This window comes from Bombus affinis, chromosome 14, assembly GCF_024516045.1.
Source record: "Bombus affinis isolate iyBomAffi1 chromosome 14, iyBomAffi1.2, whole genome shotgun sequence".
Lineage (NCBI taxonomy): Eukaryota > Metazoa > Arthropoda > Insecta > Hymenoptera > Apidae > Bombus > Bombus affinis.
The window spans coordinates 11309874-11323191 of NC_066357.1; the positions used below are offsets into that span (position 1 = coordinate 11309874).

The window sequence follows — 13318 nt, forward strand, 5'->3', positions numbered from 1 at the left end:
TTTATCACCTTTAAGACTAACTTGGAAAGACTTGATTTCTTTTATTCTATTACGCTGCGTTTTCACTCTTGATTATACCATAAACGTATATAAAATACAACGTATATTAGTTAGAGAAAATTGTTTCATTATTTACTATAAATAAGGAACTATCGTATCAAGTTCCAGTTGAAGAGCCTCTGTTATAACAATGAGAATCGATAATAATTAAGCAGAATTAACTGCGGAACGTCTTCGAACGTGAGCCGAGGTAACTTTGATTCTTGGACAGGGAAGCACTTGCGACCTTGACTCGGAAACATTTTAAATCAATATTCTCACAGGCTGACATCGTTTCCACAGAGATCGTAGGAATATGCCAGGAATTAAAAAGGTCAACGCTTTTTATTAACCGCTCGAGTAGCTCGAAAACAGGGTACAGAGAAAATGAAATTACACTTTGTTGTGAACATTGCACTTTCATTACGTTTACTACGGTCGCGTAGATCAGAAATAAGAGAAGGGAAAGATAGAATGTACATACGCGAGCGTGACGAAATAAAACTTACCTCGCTACGGTGGCCTCGAAGGTTGTAATTTGCCCTTAGCGGAAGTTCTGTGGCTCTCGTTCGACAATGGGACGTGGTAAAAGTCACTCCCACCAAACCACGAGCATTACCAGTGGCCAGCCATCCTTCCTGGTAGTAATTTGTACGGTCCAGTTTCCATCCGTCGTCCTGGTAAATACAAGAGAAACCGCCATTATTGCCGTTTACTTCGTGTTTATCGGAAGATCTAAATCATAGATATAGATCTAATTTATAATTTTTAAACACTGTTAACACACTACTGGACTAACACAGTTATCATTGATAAATTAATATGTATGTTTTATATCGAATAAAGTCTTTGATGGATATATTACATTTTTAATCGCATACAGCAGGTTTTGATGGTTTTTTAATATTTGTTACTTTGATATTTCTGAAAACATCATAAAAGTAGAGTGCATATTGGTAAAGTAATTCAATATTTTGAAACAATCGTCCAAGAAACTGAAAACGTTAAAATAGTGGATTAAATTATTAAATGAAACAAGTTTTTATTTCAAATTTCTGATTCAACATTACGATCCACACGATCGTATTATACATACATAACATATTTTGTACATATGTGTACATGATGTACATTCTGTACAATGCATACACTGCGAAGCGTCCGAAGAGAAGATTCGAGCGAGCATTGATTTTCACACCTACCAGTATCGGAATTAGGGGTTTTAAAGTGTTTTAAGCGATATGTCGCTGCATTATGTATTCCAAGCAGTTCTAACATAGACACTATTTAATGGCCATTATCGCGCGACGAGGTTGTAACAAGAAATTAGTGTTGAACGAAAGTAAATTCACAAGAAACATCATCTTGCTGGTGTAGGAAAATGGACGGAATACATGCTGAAACATGCAGTGATGCATGTGTCACGACCGGCATACTTCAAATTTCGATGGACCGATGATGGAGATAGAGATGTGGCGGCCTTGGCGACAATGTATATCGCCGAAGTGCCTAATGAGTCATCTGTATCCTAACGGTCCTTCCACCGAACGTCCTAGAAGTGTGACAACGGTCACGTACGCCTACAGGGTAGTGGGGATATTAAGGGATGACAAACAAAGAAGAAACAGATGTTACCGAAAGTCAAATTGTAAGAGCTGCAGTCTTGGAAAGTCACGGCTGGAGCTCAGAACAAAATCGCAGTCAGTGTAAATTCAGAAATAAATTCTCTCGTTTTTTTTTGTTATCTTAATTTTTTTCTTTTCGTTCGAGCCTCCTGCTTTTTATTTTACGTGACACATGCATCGACATCTCGAGGTTTCATGAGATCAGCATCAGATTCGATTACTCTCAATATTTAACGATTTATCGCAATTTGTGGCGTTGACGTATCAACATGTTTTGAAACACGTGTTCCCAAATGTCTGATTATTTTCCGACTCCAGTATTATTACCTACTACAATGATAGGAGGCACAGATTTTCTAATTCCGCCTTATTAAAAGAACTAAAAACGAATGAATAGAGTGATTACAGAACTATTTATATATGTGTCGGGTTGATGTTAAGATTAGAGTTAGGATTAAGGGCGTGAAACGAATCCTCATTTGCATTAAACGTTATCATTATGCAATAGAGGAGATATTTACTAGTGCAAATATAATTATGATAGAATTTGACAAGTAATCGCGATAATTAGATCTCGAGAAACTAATGACAATGATCCTAGGCTCAACAACGAATCCGCGGTCGACGGGATGATAGATGTACGTTCTCACAAAGTCCAAGTCTGACTCTTTGTTAACAAAACGTGAAATATTCACTGATCGTAAAGACGTTACTCTTTTCGTCGACGCGATCGCACGAGAGAAAAAAACTCTCCGTCCCGATGATGCCACCGAGAAAAAACTATATGGGGTGTGTATAAGGACACGAGATCCTCGAATTCGTCGAGGAAAGCCTTCGTTCGGATGGTGAGGGAAATTGGCGTTGCTGCTAATTGGTGAATCTCCATATCAGTGGTTAGAAAAAGATGCTAACAGCCATTGAGGGAAAGTTGCTAGCGGGAAGCGTCGTTCGTTAAAGGATAGATTTCTCTTATCTTCCTGTAGTTGGGACAAAGACTATTTATCTGTTTGAAGGACTTTATATAACTGAAACTTATGATTTATAACGGGTCCTCGGCTAGCTAAACATATACTGTGAAGATGCGTTGACATCTGATAATCATCTTACACGAAGGACAAAGTCTGCGTGTGGCGAGCCACGGGACAGAAATCGTTGAAATGTTTACTGTCGTGCACCGTCCCAACTATTTCTTTTAAGGAGAGCTATACAGTTACTTCATGCCTTTATTAGACAAAATGTTCGTCCCTTGACCGCAGCTACGTTCGGCGACCGGTTGTCGACACGAGCCCGAGCTCACTATCATAAATCTCAAATAAATACAGTCAGATCGAATGACAACGATTTCTTAATTACGGCTATGGTGGAATCTAGATTACAGTATTAAGGGATCTTCCCAAAGTTCCAAAGGGAAGGTTCCGGTGTTCTTCCATCTCCGACATATGAATGGTTCTACTTTTCAGCATCTATTAATAATCTATTGGACAAAGTTCGCCCAAAAATTGAAACACAAGATACAATGACGAGAGTCTACTATAAATTACATTCAGTATTGGTACCACCCTTTATAACAGTGTCCATGGTACAGGTTCACGCGCCTTCTACCCGTTGTTTTGCGCAACGCGTCCATTTGTAATCCGCATCAAAGAAACCGCACGATGCTATGAAGTGAACCACCATGAGAGGCTCACGTTTCCATAGTCTAAAAATCCGTCGTAGTCTAAAAGTCTGAAAGCATCGATGTATGCATCGCAACATGTTTCAACGTGTGATTCACGCGTATATATTTATGTATATAAATGAATAATTTCAAAACAACATATGTCATGCAATAAATTGAATTTATAAATACCACAAGATTCGAACCTTGGAATTAATTTACATACCTGCTATAATATAAAATTTTCCTTCAAAATATATTTCTTGTTTTATAACATGGATTAGTCATTTTTACTTAAGAGTATGGTAATTCATAAATTACGACATATCGCATCTACACTAAGCATTGTGCTTATGTATATGACATTAATTACGTAAACATTTCTACTAATTATCAAGTATCTGCATTGTAATTTGTATCGAAATTTTATTCGAACAGAGAGTTTATTTTCCTAAGCTGAACGCGAAATTATTTTTTACTTCTGCTTAACAGAGGCATAGAATCTCAAATTAGCGATGTAACGATAATTAAAGAGAATAAAAGAGGAAAGAGGGAACTCGACATACATGTCGTAAAATGTCGAAAAATACATGTCGAAATTCTGATATACATTTTACAAACCGTTAAAAAATACAATTAAACAAGCACAAGTTCAAGTTTATATGTATCTTATCCCATTCGCAGTCTCTAATAATAATATAGAACGTAGTTTATCATGTCATGATATAACAGTACATGATATATGTATGTACGTATGGATGTATATCATTGCCTTTTATTATTATCAAGACAATCGTATAAGCAAAGTTTAGCTCTTAATCAATGATACGTCAACAAATTAGTTCATGATATCATCTATTTGATAACGATGATAATAGTAATCGAACAGTTCAATTCGGGCAAAAACGCTTACAAATTCCCCTTTTCTACTGTTTCGTGTCTGAATAGATAATATACAGTAAAAACAAAAATATACGAACATTAATATGCGGTCTATACTTTGTTACTGACAATTAAAGTAAAATAAATAGATATCGGCGAACTATTTTTTATATTTACAGATAGATAGATGTCATTTGATATAATTGTATGATATTATATTAGAAATAAAATGGGATTGCATATATCGAGTTGCCAGGTATCAGAAATAGTATCTAAACATTTTTATTGCTGTTTTTATAAACCATTTTTACTGAGTAAGCACGTAACCGCGTATTTGCATCCCTAAATTTTCTATCCAATTCGTATCGGCCTCTAGTTCGTTATTCAATAACAATGGCCATGTTCTTCACTGGCTTTCATTCATTGGCGTTCGCATTTCTTAAACTGAAACGGGAATAATAATCTTCACGATCGATCAGCAAGCCAGAAAAATTCGCATTCGGTCAGCTCTCGCACTCCTCTCGATATTGGATGGATTTACACTCACGCCACCGCCGTATTGCGTGAACTCGCACACACAGCTCTACATTCTACGTGTCTACTAACACAATCTACTTACTATAGCTTGGTATGTATTACTATTCGTTGGCACGTAACTCTTCCGCTTAAGCGCGGCTGCGTTAGGTGGCGGGGTATTCAATGTTACAAGGGTTTCACCCTCGGACCTGTCATTATGTACATGTAATTACTCCAACCAGCGCGAATCCTTAGAAAAAATAAGAAGGAAATAAGGGCCGTCGCGTCGTCGAGACAGATTTCAACCAACTATAACCATTCAGACCGTTCGCTAGTCGGACAAAGAATCGCTCCAACTTTTAAACATTTTCCAACACCGAATTGCTAATTTTTCATTATATGCTCCAAGATTAGGACTTGGCAAAACATTAACATCTCTTTTCTTTCCTACACGTCTTTCATCTTTTTTTATTATTCTTATTGACATACAAAGAATTTAATCAATTATTCTTTAAAGTAATTATGCAGTTAAATGCTAGCCGACCGCCTGACAGCGGCCGAATTAATACCACTACCAATCCAATCCAGTTTAAAAACTATATTTTTGCGTATAGCTCGAATACTAAGACCGGCCGTCGGTTATATCGATAGGAAGAAGTTGTTCAGTATGTTGAGCTTCATAACGTATTTCAAAATCATCAAATTCGGAGAATACGTCACACATCAACAGGTTGGCCACATTCTTTAACTAATTAAAGCTAATGAATTTAATTAATTAGTTAATTATAACAAACGATATTAAACCTTATGTGTCCTTGATACAGTTTAAAATCAATTAATAATCAAATTACTAATTACAAGTAATTTAATCTAGTTGGATGATTCTATCCTGACTGTCCAGATATTTAACTAACCAATCGATGAACTATCAATTACATAACGAACTTAATTATTATATTCGTAATTATTAAACTTTCATAATATCTTACCGGAAGTCTTTCTCTCGTTTTCACTGTCTTTACTCCTATGTTTTACGTACCATCATCACTGCCATTACGACAATCAAATAGTCGCTTCAATATTCTCGATTTCGCACAAGTATACTCGAATAAAACCATACAAAATTCTCCGCGTCCCTTAATATTTTTTTACCTACGAAGAAACTTATCAGTCTTCTATCAACCGACAACAAAACCCGCATCCGATATACGATATCCCTTTAATCGACAGGATAATCTAGATCCGAGTAACTCACAATAGTTTACGAAGTACATATGTTTCTAATTAACGGGCGATCAACATCTTCAAATGAAACACGATTGCGCTTTCGATTCGATTTATAATCTTCAGCGTTTCTTCGTTATCATGAAATTGCAAATCGTTTTGTCAAAAAGAACATTTTGTTGTGGAAATGTCAATTTGTTCGGGCAGAAAACAGCTATTTCGGGGGAAAAAGAATCAAGAATGGCTTAAGGCTTAAGACGAAGAACAATAGAACCACATACATGAAATAAGGACTAAAAGTATGTGTTAAGAAATAAAAGAAAAGAAATTAAAGATACGTTTTCAAATTGTATGACTCTTTTTAGAAGATGGTCACTTATGACCTTACAGACTTTACTTTATGTCTAGGCTTTATGTTTACTTGATAAATATAATTATTGAAAATATTAATCATTAACATGTTCAGTGCGGAAGGATTTTTACAATTCCAACACCAATGACGAAAACTTTCTCAATTTTTTTCACTTATTTGGTCTTTAAAATAGTTGAAAATATATTGGTAATTATTATCGATATCTCATTCACATCACCGATATCGATGATTTTTGAATATGTTTTAAATATTTTTAATTTAAACAATTTTAAACAATTTTTTCCCATACATGTAACCACCACTCGGACTTAGTCTTCAACACGTACTACCACTACAGTGAATTCTAGCTGCAACTGTATGACAGTGACAGCGTATTCGTTAGTATGGTTGAAGGGCGTCCCATGATGAACGGATAAAATAACACTTAACCTATACATATAAACTATAAACAAAGAATAAGAATTACATTTGGGTTAAGAGATATTTTATCCGATCGCCGCGCCGTTGCGCTGCCCTAAGGGGCGTACTCTGCAACGGACGCACAATTATTGGCAGAATTCACTGCAGTGGTATCAAAAGCTTTTTACGAAAATTTCGAAAATTAAGACCGAGCAATGGTTATATATAGGTATAGGGAAAAGTTGTTCAGAATCATGCTCCTGACAATATATTCAAAAATCATTGAAATTGGCGAGGTATATGAACTCAATAATTACCTATGTTTTGTTTAATGTTGAAATTATTAACTTAATCAAAAATATGAAAAAACAACGATGTCGATACATGTACCGAGTTCGTCATCAAAGGAAAAATTAATTAAATGAAGACACAAATTAGGTCTGTATTATAAGAGTAACACACGAGATTTAATTACCGATCCGTTTCTGGAGACAAATGCAGCAGATACGTTGACAAGTAGACATTGTAGAAACAAAACAGAGATCGTCGGATAACGATTACAGCGATAGGAGATCTAGCATAAAGATCTATAGCGGCCGTCGCCCGGTCGTAGGCCGAGACCGCTTGATACATATATGTTTCAACTTCATTACACAAGCGCATCTTACGCTCGATACATATATCGATCTCGCACTGAACGTGTTAAGAAGTTTCTTTCGACGATTATAGTTTTCTTTATATCTGATTTAACCGCTACAAATAATTAATTACAGAGGGTGTCATTGCAGTTGTGAGGAGTGACTTTTCTAAAAAAATAAGTCGAAAATTCAGTACAGAAACTGTATCTTTACTGTAATTTTTTACATGGATTCCATCGAAGCTAATATTTATATAAAAAGGTAATAATTTAATTATAGTTTAATATGAAGAAAGTCATACAGGAAAGAAAGGACTAAAGAGATCCGACTTTCCTTCACTTACTTCCAACACAAGCACTTCAATTTCCATAAGTATTGTATCGTTTAAGTTAGTTAACGGAAGGAAAACTGTCCAGAACGTCCATAAAAAGAAAGAGGAAGAAATTATCATCGAGTTATCCGGTGAGTACACGTGCAGTGAATGAAATGAGTAAATGAAACCTAATTTATGAAGTTGTCGATCTAAAGCTATAACAAAATATTTCCTTTCTTTGGAAAAGTTCTGTTCCATAGTAATCTTTCGTCAGAAATATGAATGATATTGTTAATGATAACGATAACGATAACGATAGCGATAGCGATAATCAACGATTAGTGACCTGTTCAATGAATGGGGAAAATTCGTTGATCAAACAGCACAGAAAACGTAATTAATTCTTATTGATTGCGTTGAACTTTGAGGATCGAGTTAACCCTACATAGGTATAGATACGAGCGTTTACTTATAGCAGCTTCGTCTAATCATGCAACGTGTTCATGAATCATTGCAAACGCAAAAATACATCTGATTAAGGTAATGAATATTTCGGGAGTAATCTTTTTCCATGCCAAGACAACTTGCGCAACAGGAAATTTTTTAGAATGGTCCGTCTTTGCATCTAAGCATAAAAATATCAAATGGTAAAATTAAAATTATACGTTTTCATATATTGTATATGCATTCTTTTAAGAGAACAATTCCAAATTCTCAATTGGCAGTATTTATATATTTACAGGATTTCATACCATTTTATGAATCGTCTCGAAGACTGAATAAAATCAGTTTGTGTGCAGGCAACGAGCGCAGCCATTAAGAATCAATAAACATTGTATTCTCCCCAAAGTGTACTCAATTTTTCCTTACTATCTCTGCGGGAAGGTTCAAGATAGCTGCATCTTTCAGTGTCGTTTCAAGAATTGCTCGTATGTGACAAACTACGTTTGTGAAAAAGAGTGAAATGACTGTTTTGTTGAATCGCAGAGAGATCTACTATTCGAGACACGAAGCACAAACTTCATCTTTGCCTGATCGATTTGATTACATACGAATGTACACATGTATGTGTGTTTCGTCACCCCTTCGAATTTCCCGCTCCCTTGACCAACTTAAGTCGTTTCTATGTGACGTACGCGTCTCCGCTCTGTCGCGACGAATTTCAATTTCTTCGATTACGCTGTGATGCCATGTCCCAAAATCCTCGCTGGTATCATTATATAGGATCGTAAAGCAATGAGGTCTCTCTACACTTATACATTCTTTTAAAATCAAAGGAAATATTCTTTCCTATTAATCGGATATCGAAGGAGTTAGGCTTCGCACGGAATCTACGACTTTCACTCACGTGTACAAATTTGAAAATATTGCATGCAACGTTAATGAATGTGCCGATGACCTTTCGTTGGAAGCTCCAATAATAGTCAATCGCTCGACGACGAAACCATACTCTTTCATCATCTAGATTCCTTTTGTCTGTTATACACATACTGGTGTATCCTATCATTTTACAAAAATTTCGAAATAATCTTGGTCTAAGATCTTTTATCATTAAAATATATTTTCGGAGAATGCAGTACAAACAAACCAAGTAACACGTACATACAAACGGACGTAAGGCGATTCATTATGGAAAAATAAGAAGAAAATATAGAAGAAAATCTTTTCGTTCGAGATTTAGTTTTTAAGAAAACCGAGTATGAAAATTTATCATAAGCCGTTTCTTAAATAGAGAATAGTCGTTGAATGTCCCATTTATTATTTCAAGTTTCTATTTACATATAAAGTATTGAAAAGAAGTATTGTCGCACCTGCGAAAAAGGAACAATTTCTTTAGAAACGAACAACGGGGTGTCGCGTAAAAAATATTTTGGAAAAATTGTAATTGCTTGGAATCGTCAGAAAAATAATAAAGGGCGCTTTCTACAAAAATTTTTGTTTAACCAGTAATGAACATTTATTCAATACAATGAAACAATGAAAATTTCATCGAAATTTGTCGATGCAGAAACAATTGGTGGACGCCGATATATGTAAAAATCTTTAAATATAACAGTACAGTTATAGGCCGAAACTCGTGGAAAACTGCAATTTTCATCATTTTTGACCGTTTATAGCTCACGGTAATATTAACCGATTGCGATAAAATTTTCGGGATAACTCGACATATTTTTAATTTTTATTACAGACTCAGCCAAAAAATTTGACTTTTACTATTTCTTCCGCGATCCCGACCAGTTGCAATTTTCTCAAAATTTTTCACGCAGCATTAAATAAACTAATCCTTGTAACTTCTCAAAAAGACATCAAATTGTTTGATCCAATCTTAAAAAAGTTATTTCGTTTTAAAGGGTATGCCAATGTTTACCAGTAAGTTACGTTCATCGCTATGTGCCAGAGAAATAATTGAAATATACGTTTTTAATCTTGTTCCTCACAGTCACTCGTAAAAATAAAAAATCATTAAACAATTATTTTTTAAAACAAAAATTACCGCTACAAACAATCAGGTATTTTGATCTCTAATTACATATTGTATTCTTAAGAATAGGCTTAGAGATGATGGATTTAAGTATGTATGTATCTGATAAAGATTGGAAAACTTTATTGAAGTTTATCTATTATGTAATTGTTCTAATGAAATTTATCTATTATTATGTAATATCTATTATGTATTATTGAATTTAATCTATTATGTAATTATACCTAAATAACACGTAACGAAGTAATATTATATTTGAATTTAATATACCCTAATATTTTTTTCTGTATAGTCAGCCGCAACTAAGAATCAATTTGTCCGCAATATAACCTTTTTATTATATATTATTTAACGTATCTCCATCTTTTATTTTAATTATTATTCAAATCATTGTGAGTTTCTTGCAAAATTATAATTGTCCAAGAAAATCCATACCACCCTTTTTCTAATAAAAGTATAATCATCGAATCACAAGAATCGCGACTTTCATCTTGAAAACACTTTAAAAAGATGCGAGACAGGGTAAATTCGATCTGATGCTGTTGTCGAGGAAACCCGATCGAAAGGCGCAACAATCTAGGAACGAACCGGTACGATAATTTCATGCCGCGTCCAATGTCAGTTAACCGGTTTACACAGAACAAATAATGATAAATTGATTCGACGTTTCTATGTACGGTAGCAGAACGCGGTTCTTATAACTGCTATGTTCATCCTGTGTGATATGTATCTTTGAGACGCTGCCATAACCGCTGTAGTTAATTGCTAATCATATTTCTTCTCACGTTAGTTAAAAATAGGAAGCAAAAGTAGGAAGTAAATGACGAGCCGAATGGTATGCTTGCATTCAACGCAAAGACCATATTACCTAGAGTTTTAATGATGCCAATCATAGCGAAAAGTGATACTTATCAGTTTGTGTTTAATGACTCGCGTTTGGTGTGTTGCCAAAACTAGAGATGATACTGGGGAATTTGGTAATATAAAAATCTAGAGCTAAAGGGAAAACAATTGGAGAAAATTACCATAGTGAAAACACAATATATCGGCTTTTATAGCATTTGCTGATACTGAGTGTGATCGTTGGCACAATCTTATCGTGTCATATTGAGATTATTGACTCGATTCGGCTATATATCTATATAATACAGTGTATATGTTAGAACGATAATTTAGGCCAGGCTTCATTCTGTCGGTATGGTACACATCTTTTAGCAGGAAGAATAAAATAATTTTCTATTTGGAACTCATGAAGTTTACTAGTTTTTATGCTATATAGAATAGACATGAGACGTTGCTTCAAATAAACGTATCTACCTCCTGTTTTCTAATCCATCTTTTTCTTTTTGTTTATGTCCAGTAAAAAGAATTTACTAACAACTTTGGAACGATGAAAATCTTTTATGCCTAATAAAACCTCTTGAATATTTTCTTCACTCAATCTAATTATCTCAATCTATAATATATCAATTATTATAGTATGAACCTCCTTTACATCATTGTAATGTATCAGGTAATGTATTATTTCCAATTAACGCTGAAAAATACACGGAATCGTTGAAAGAGTAAGTCACGTACCTCCGGTGACTCGTCCGGCACCTTGCCCATCCAGCTGAGCGACAAGATGTTACAATCGCACTTGGCATTGTTATTCTTTTCAAAGTACAAATGCATTATCGCGTTAACAGTTGCGAAAGTTTATCAAGCCATCGAAGCAGGCATCGATCAATGCAATCGTCACTCAGCTAAGAAATGAAGAACACCTCATGCGAGCTTTTAATACCACTAGTCCATTCTACAGATATTCATTTCTCAAGCTCGAGTCGATTGTTGGCCGACAATCGAATTCCGGTCTAAATCCGTCGCTCGATCTCCAGCAAGTACGCGACCAAACTGTCAAGTTTTTCCATATTGATCAGATTATACCAGTCATGTCTATCGGCTCCTTTCCTTTCAACTCTCTTGAAAAATCTCTATAAGGGAAAGACGAGTTTTCATGAAAAATCAAACGAGTGTCCTAGACACAGGCAATATTTTCGTCCGAAATCATCTCATTCGATAACCATTTAGTCTTCCGAGAACTTCGTGGTCCACATGTTTCAAATGAATCACGTCAGGCTTACACGATTGAGTTTTCGTCCAAAGTCATTTATATCGTATCACGGTCGCCATTTTCCCACTTGCTGTAAGTCCACCACCACGTAGTCTCGCAACGACGACGACGACGACGACGACGACGACGACGGCGACGACGACGACGACGACGACGACGACGGCGGCGGCGACGACGACGACGACGACGACGACGACGACGACGACGACGATCCGATGTAACGCGGCAAGATGCGCGCGAGCAAGCGAACGAACAATCAAACAACCAGCAAACGAACTTCGTGAGCTTTCAACGCGGCCGAACGTCCGACTGAAAGCTCAGCCAAAGCTGCCGCGCACGAGGCATCGCCGCACCGCGTTTTGCAAGCTTATTGATTGCGCGCCGCGCTTCTTTGCCTTTCTGGCCACCTATCGGCCTTTCGCTGTGTTAGATCTGCTGCAAAAGCTTTTGCGCGCTCTCATCACCATTTTACAGCGTTGAAATCATACGAGGCGTTGATAGTCGTTTCGTCCCCAGTTACACACTGGGGTAACCCTTAGCCATGGCGGCAAAATTCTTCTTTCAACATCGAAGCCATCAATTTGCAACATTTAAGCTATTAATTTATACATTTAAACCGTTAATTTCTAACATTCAAACTGTTAATTTATAACATATTAGCTATTAATTTATAACATTTAAGCAATTAATTTCTAACATTTAACATATTAATTTATACTTTTAAACCATTAATTTCTAACAGTCAAACTATTAATTTATAACATTCAAACCATTAATTTCTAACAGTCAAACTATTAATTTCTAACATTTAAATTATTAATTTCTAACATTTAAGCTATTAATTTATAACGTCTAAGCCATTAATTTGCGACATTTAAACAATTACTTTATACATTTAAACCATTAATTTCTAACAGTCAAACTATTAATTTATCACATTTAAACCATTAATTTCTACCATTTAAGCTATTAATTAATAACGCCTAAGGCATTAATTTATAACATTTAAGCAAATAATTAACAACGATTAAACTATTAATTTATAACAATTGAAACA

General features: G+C 35.3%; 1 protein-coding gene across 2 annotated transcripts in view; it reads right to left on the reverse strand.

The window, feature by feature from the left end:
• LOC126924009 (tubby-related protein 4) overlaps window positions 1-12621 on the reverse strand; it is a 30627-nt gene extending 18006 nt beyond the window's left edge. Inside the window, exons 1-2 of one of the 2 annotated variants that reach the window (XM_050738005.1) lie at window positions 11727-12619; window positions 549-716 (exon numbers count right to left, since the gene is read on the reverse strand). In XM_050738005.1, coding sequence (XP_050593962.1) covers window positions 549-716; window positions 11727-11822 — 264 coding nt within the window. In that variant the 5' untranslated portion in view covers window positions 11823-12619. Of the gene's footprint in view, window positions 1-548; window positions 717-11726 lie in introns of both variants that reach the window. The other variant, XM_050738006.1, reaches the window with a different exon arrangement.
• Window positions 12622-13318: the final 697 nt, after the last annotated feature.